The sequence below is a fragment of the Scophthalmus maximus genome, chromosome 19 (assembly GCF_022379125.1).
Source record: "Scophthalmus maximus strain ysfricsl-2021 chromosome 19, ASM2237912v1, whole genome shotgun sequence".
NCBI classification, from domain to species: domain Eukaryota; kingdom Metazoa; phylum Chordata; class Actinopteri; order Pleuronectiformes; family Scophthalmidae; genus Scophthalmus; species Scophthalmus maximus.
This window is the reverse complement of record NC_061533.1, coordinates 18004804-18011686: the sequence shown is the minus strand read 5'-3', so window position 1 is coordinate 18011686 and position 6883 is coordinate 18004804. Positions and strand designations below refer to the sequence as shown.

At 42.1% G+C, this 6883-nt stretch overlaps 1 protein-coding gene across 1 annotated transcript; it reads right to left on the bottom strand.

Moving 5' to 3' along the window:
- Positions 1 to 374: 374 nt before the first annotated feature.
- On the bottom strand, positions 375 to 6650 carry anxa1a (annexin A1a). The gene is made up of 12 exons (XM_035639032.2): positions 6494 to 6650; positions 5678 to 5754; positions 4806 to 4896; positions 4417 to 4511; positions 4155 to 4268; positions 3757 to 3847; positions 3486 to 3565; positions 1631 to 1775; positions 1452 to 1547; positions 1278 to 1336; positions 1053 to 1175; positions 375 to 919 (listed from the first exon to the last, which is right to left on the bottom strand). Exons 2-12 carry the CDS (start codon positions 5735 to 5737, stop codon positions 860 to 862), a joined length of 1014 nt encoding a protein of 337 aa, XP_035494925.1. The 5' UTR covers positions 5738 to 5754; positions 6494 to 6650; the 3' UTR covers positions 375 to 859.
- Positions 6651 to 6883: the final 233 nt, after the last annotated feature.

The window sequence follows — 6883 nt, the reverse complement described above, 5'->3', positions numbered from 1 at the left end:
AAGAGAGATGCAGCATGTCGTTTTAAATACATTTTACCCAGGAATAGGGGTAATTTTTCCCCAGGTTTTGGAATTTGGGGCAATATTACTGAAATTTTTGGGAAGAATTCCACTCTGGCTGGTGTGTTATGCATGTAAGTGTGTTCATTGGGGATGTATGGACATAGTGTACTGTACAAAAAAATGAGATTGTGAATGGGATTTTGCGGAAAAAAAATTTGAATTTTGCATTAAAATAAAAGAATACTTAAGTTTATGGATATGCTCAATGTGTTTCATTTTATAGCTGGTTGGCCCATGTGTGTCTGTCTGATGTGTATTGTACATGCACAGTGTAACATAATCTGAGGTCAAAAGAATAGAGACACCACAAATAAGCCTTCATACCAAAAGGATTTATTTGCAGGATATCGAGGTTCCTTCAAGTTGACTTCTGATACTGAATGTAACAGGCACATAGAAACGTGTGTACATCATAGACTATATATGTTATGTATACATGTTTGCAGCTGCAAGTTGTTTACTGACTTTAGCTTCTTTTTTTAGCAACACATATGACAATCTTATAAGAGTAAGCCTAAATCTGTCACAGATCATATGTCCATTGGAAAACCGCTGGGATAAGAGTGTTGAATAAAAAGATATAACTCGCAGATAAAATAATCTATTGAAGCAGTGCAGTGCAGATTCCATATTAAACTTTGCTCATTGCTGTTCTAAATGTTACAACGGTCACAAAGTGTCTTGTCAGGTCTCAACAAGAACACAGGGCACAATATGTGTCAAAAGATTAAAGTTAATTTTCCACAGCTGGAGGTGGATCTTTGGTCACTTTAGCTTTGATACCAATGATTGGCTATTAGTTTTGACTTCCACAGAGAGCGAGCAGAATCTTCTCGTAGTCATCTTTAGTGTCATCCTGAAAGAAAGAAAAAAGCAAATCTTTTAACTGTTTCCCTTAGTTTCTTGTTTTGTTGAATGTCATTTGAATGAGAAAAAAACTAAATTTTTCTAAGTTTATTGTCATTTTCTGTGGTCAGATATTTGCTCACCAGAATATCCTGGTACAGTGTGGTGCTGTAGTTTTTCTTGTATTCATCCTTGATCCGTTTCATGTCAATTTCAGAGCGGCTCACCATAATGCGGGTCAGGATACGCTTGCGGGTACCTTTACCCTGATAGACAGAAAAGACTCAGTCAGGAAAGGCCTTGGAAGCGGGCACAGCGTCCGGCATATATATTTTGTTTATTTTGTGAGTAGTCTCCAAATACTGTACCTTCATGGCCAAGTTGAGTTTCTCAGCAAAGAACGCAGGTCTGCTTCCAGCACACTTCACTATGGATGGTTATTTATAAGAATGGTTCAAGTTTACATCAAGTCTATGCGACAAAAAAGAATCACAGAATGAATGCTTCAGTAGTAAAGTTAGAGTAGAGGTTTGTGCCTTTACCTACTGCTGTGAGACAATTTTCAATATCTCCTTTCATCTCCAGGTCGATAGCCTTGGCCAGGTCCACTTTGCTGTACTTTGAGTATCTTTCAAACACTGAAGGAGAGGACATAGTGGACGAGTGTTAGATCTGACAGGAGGAAACAGTAACGAAAATGTGTAAAAGTGAACCAGCCAACCTTTGCGGAGATGAGGGGCACTCCTGGTGATGAGGATTTCAATGAAGACAGAGCAGTCTTTGCCCTTCCTCCCCTCGCCAGCCTCGTACAGAGCCCTGGCATCGCTGTCAACCAGCTGCTCGGAAACTCCTTCAGTCCTACTGGCCTGTGATAAACAGAGACAGAGCAACTTCACTGTATTGAATCCAACTAAACATGGACAAGTATCTCTTGGGAAGGGAGGGTTTTGGATGACCCACGCATTATACCTGCTGCACGTCAGCAAATATAAATCTACTGCTGTGCAAGCCTTACTGATTATGAAGCAAACTGTCAATGGATGGAGCAAGATAATGATAAGTAAATGCAGGAGATTTATGAGGTGCAAGTCAGTTATGATTCTGGGGTCTCTGTTTGACTTTGTAAATACCTTAAAATAGGACCTTTGCTATCACTTTATTTCAAATTAGTCTTAATCTATATTCAAATATGAAACTTATACCCTAAAACAGTTGTGGGAAACTTCCGGCCCATGAGGGTCATATATACGCTGCTGTCTCATAACAGCAATTAATTATTTATCTGATAAATTAAAATAAACATAAAATAGTACACAATAATGTCCTTTAGTGTGGTCCCTTCAGACATGTAGCGGTTACATGTCATCGCTGACAAGTATTATGGCAACCGTCAAGAAGGTTGAGAAACAGACAATTATTTTGTTATTTAGGTAAAAGACAAACCAGTGTGCCTGCTTTGAGTGGCACGATGGATTTTCATTCGCAGCGATAAAAAATCTCAAAGATCCTTACGGCTTGCAATGTTCTAAAACTGATGAGTTGCAAGGAAAAATTCTCTTCAATTTGGGTGGCCAACAATCAGCTTTCGCAAGACTGCATTTTGACAGTGACAAAAGCTATGCAGTGAGCAAGCTAATAGCTCAATCGGAAGTGGAATGTGTGAAGGAGAGTCTTGTTGCTGCTCCAGAGCTGCTCAAACCAGACAAAGAAAAAGTGTGCATTGTGTGCAAACACTGTGCATTTTCTTACTCTGCAAGAACAAAACCTGCTACGGCATCTGACTATGCAGGTAAGGCTGATAAACTCCTTCAGGCATTTGGTTTGAGGTTTCAGGACGTCAAATGTAAAAACATGAAAAAAAGGATCTGTACATATTAGTTAAGCCATTAGCTCTTGTGCCTGACGACCTATAACACTAAATCATTGAGCAGCAAACCAACAACGAGCTCCAAACTGAGCACAACGACCGTCCTCTGCTCCAGCTCTTTAAACTGTACGTACTGTACGTCCTGTCCTGAGGATTTTTCCACTCTGAGAAGAGGCACAGAGGTTCCCCAACACAGCCATAATATATACTGAATGCTGGAAGTCTATTATATTTGTTTCTGCATGAAAATGTGGAAACTGGTATAGTGAAGTATAAAATATGATGACCTGTCTTACAAATACACTGCAGAAAGTTGACAAGGTTTTAAAAAAGAAGAACACATATTTATCCTCCTTTGATCAAAATCCAGCTTTTGACTTTTAAAATGTAATGGATGTTCAGCATATTGTGTTTGTTTGGTGCTTTTCCTCTTCTCAGAGGCCCAAATGTAAAGCCACATTGTGTTAGCATGTGTGTATTAAGGGAGTAAGATTTCTTTTTTTTAACAAATAACTACTGTCACTCACGCAGCTTTTGTAGGGAGTGTTATGTTGTCTCAGAACATAAGGACATCCTGGTGCCGTGACTGAATAGTTGGCTGTGCAACATGTGTCTAAATAAAGCAAAAAGCAAACGTGGACACACACACACACACACACACACACACACACACACACACACACACACATACAAACACGCAAAAACATACCTTGCAGAGTTCAAGGAGAGCGGCCCTGAACTCTCCACTAGTGTCCGATCTGATGTCGCCCTCCAGGTCCTTCTTGTATTCTTAGCAAAGAAACCACAATGATAAACATGCAAAATTAATGTTCAAAATTAAAAAATTGTGCTCCTGCCATTTGTGATATGTAAACCGTCTTTCATATTCCTGTATACTGTAATTTTCCATGTCTATCACTGTCCATCCTTAGCTTAAAGATTTTTTTTTTTTTTTTACTTTGAAATTTGTTGACACGCACCCTCCTTGTAGACTTTCTTAATTTCCAGGATCTCTCTGTTGTTCCGGGAAGCCAAAATCTCTATCAGGGTGTCCTCCTCTGTGCCCAGACCCTAAGACAGGGAGGAATGGATAGAAAAGACCGATAAAGAGAAAGGCCAACTGTTCTTCACCAGCCTTCAAGGAAAAACATGGGTGGATGCATAAAAAATAAGCAGGTGATGGTGAGGTCACAGATGTGTTCCAGTATCCTCGGTTTGTTGAGGGTTAGAGTCTCAACAACTGCTCATCCAAACCATCAACAGTGCATTTCCTGAGGTCCTCGAGAAATACACGCACCAATTTTGAAGTCAATCGCATCACAAGAATTCTGAGTTTTCGTCAAAGTGCAACTTTTTGCATTTGTGTTTTTTTGCGCACCTTCATAGCCAGTTTCAGCTGCTGGGCGTCGTACTGGGCCGGTGTTTTCAGCAGGGCCAACACCACATCCTCCAGATCTCCCTTCAGAGCGCTCTTCAGCGCCAATTCCAGAGGCTACGAGGGAACAACCGATGTGGTAAATATACTTTTACTTTTTACTTTGACTGTTTTTTAGCTTGTGAGCATATACATATCTGTACTTTGGCACAGTATATAAAAAATGTGTTCTATGTTTCTACTATCTTTGTGTGATTCTCACTACCTTGCCACTGGCCTGCTGGTAGGCCTCTTTGATCTGTTGCCTCTGCTCGTTGCTCCTTTTCACCAGAATTTCAATAATGGTGTTCTCATCCACACCTGCAAAAGTGACAACATATTGACAAGAATCATCATGCATCTGTGTGACAGACACACTGAGATGTCAACCCGTATGATATTTGTTCTTTAGTGTCAGGGCCCACGTATAGAGCTGTGAGGTTCACTTTCTACCACGGACAACTGCACCGTTTCTAGTAATGATGCATGGCAGCCAGCAGAGGGTGGTGGGGTTCTGACTACAAGAGCTAGCCCACCATACTCGAAGACATTTTGAAAAGCCAGAACATGTTCACACACGCTCCAAACGTTTCCCCGTGTGCATTTCAAGCTCACCTTTTGCCTTGATGGCCTTTTCCAGGACCGCCGCATCTCCGTTGGGGCTGAAGTTGGGTGCTGCGGTCACTGTTCCCTCGTTCTTTAGGACCTGGGCGACACAGCACAGATTATTGTGTGTACTGTAAATACTTCGCTTCTACTCAGTGGTGTGCATTACGTAAGTCCCAAAACTGTGTTAACAATCTGCCTTGGGAGAAAAAGGTGCTCTTTAGGAAAGTCAAATCAAATTTTTTTACATACATATTGCCTGGATGTATTGTCAAGCTTTCGACATACACAGGACGTTAAAAAAAAGAAACTTGTGACACATTTACTGCCTCTTAAAGACCATGACTGCTCCCTTGATAGTGCCTGTGCACACCCCTGTTGGACTGAACTGAAGAGTTTCAGACCGAAATAACGCTGGGCGACCTTACACAACTTCTCCTCAGTTCACTTTAAGAAATCAGGGGAAGCAGTAGTAACCTTTTGTTCTACTTGCAGAGTTTATAAAGGGAGGGGCACAAATTCCGTCTTCTATGAGTCACACACTCACAAGACTTAATGTGGTCAACTGGCTCATTGCATATAACCTTTATCACGCAGACTCCCTTTCACTTTAACAACAGTCCTCAAATAATGGTCTCTTATCGTTTTGCTCCGCTCCACTCCTTTTTCCTCCCCTCTTTCTACATGTTAACGTCCCGCCCATTCACTTCTTTCCCCTCACTACTGTATCCTCTACACTTCTCTCCTTCCCTCGCTCTAAACTATGCCTGATGCATTTTTTCCACCCGAGCATACCGCAGGATGAGAAGAGAGGGAAAAAAAGGGGGAAAAAACAGGGTGGTTGGCCTTAGCAACTGGAACGGAGCCGTAGAGTTACGTACTGAGTCATCGGGCATGCCCAGATAGACTGTCTGCTGCAAAAAGGCTGTGATGAAGGACATGGTGGGATTGCTGGAGTCTGTAGGGGGAGAAGAGAAGGGAAGGGAAGGGAAGGGAGGAGAAAATGTCAGCAGTGATTCGATCCAAATATAGCTAGTCTGCAAGTCTGTTGTGAGAACGATGATCTGAAGGTTAAATAAAACTTGAAAAAAAACCCACAATGAACACACTATTCAAATGAGAATGTATCACTCTTTCATTGACTGTACCCGAGTAGTTTCAGTTTTCATCTGTTGAACAAATTAGCAGAAGAAAGAAGGTGTTTGTTTTATCCACTCCCGGAGAGAAAATACTGCATTAATTCATATTAACTGCAAGGTAAATACTTACTTTTCTATGACTATGTTAAAGTGCCCTGAGATAAGGTATGTTGTAATTTGGCACAATGCAATTGAATGGAATTGAATTCAATATAAGAAGGTTTTGCATGAGAGCAAACATTTAAAGACTGCCTGGCCACACCCACGTTCAACACAGACATGGAGGGGTTTTTTTCCCTCTGTACAGGCTACATCGTAGATCCAGTCTCCCTAAATGATCGGACTAACACTGATACAATATAAGTCGCTCAACACTTCACTTGTGCCAGATGTGTAAATCCCCAAAACGTCGCAGCCACACCCTCGGTTTCATCATCACCTGGGGGGGGGGACTTTACATCTGGCACCAGACTTCACCAAAGTCTCCAACTAGAAGTTGGAAAAACTGAGTTGTTGTTTCGTTTTGTTTTGATTTATCATCGTAGGAGAGGGACTTACCGCGAGGCCTTGGAGAAGGAAATGTTGTCTGACCGAGAAGGCGGAGGTGTTGCAGCGGCAGGGAGAGCTTATTTATACCCACGATAAACCCCACCTAGTAACGGGACCAGCCCATACTCGCCTGCGCATCATGGATTGGGGTTGAACCGCTGTTTAGCGCAGCGCAGCGCAGCGCAGCGCAGCGCAGCGCAGCTCCGTCCTCTCTGTGCGACGCCGTGCGTAAGAGCTGGCGTCAGATCCTGCTGCAGATTTAAAACAGACGTGCAGCTCACTTGGAGACACACAGGCCTCCTGACGAAGTGCCAGGTCGCAGTGATTTAGTGTATGACTGCGATCACGTGCAAAACCATCGATATGCCCTGGGTATGAGGAAGCAGTGTGTGAGAACAA

Bases quoted from the DNA above. Each gene is read 5' to 3' on its own strand.
- anxa1a (XM_035639032.2), bottom strand. From the start codon at position 5,737: ATGTCCTTCATCACAGCCTTTTTGCAGCAGACAGTCTATCTGGGCATG. The intron at 3,848-4,154 runs GTGCGCAAAAAA...TCCCTGTCTTAG, and splicing joins AGCTGAAACTGGCTATGAAG to GGTCTGGGCACAGAGGAGGA. The intron at 3,566-3,756 runs GTGCGTGTCAAC...TTCTTTGCTAAG, and splicing joins TAAGAAAGTCTACAAGGAGG to AATACAAGAAGGACCTGGAG.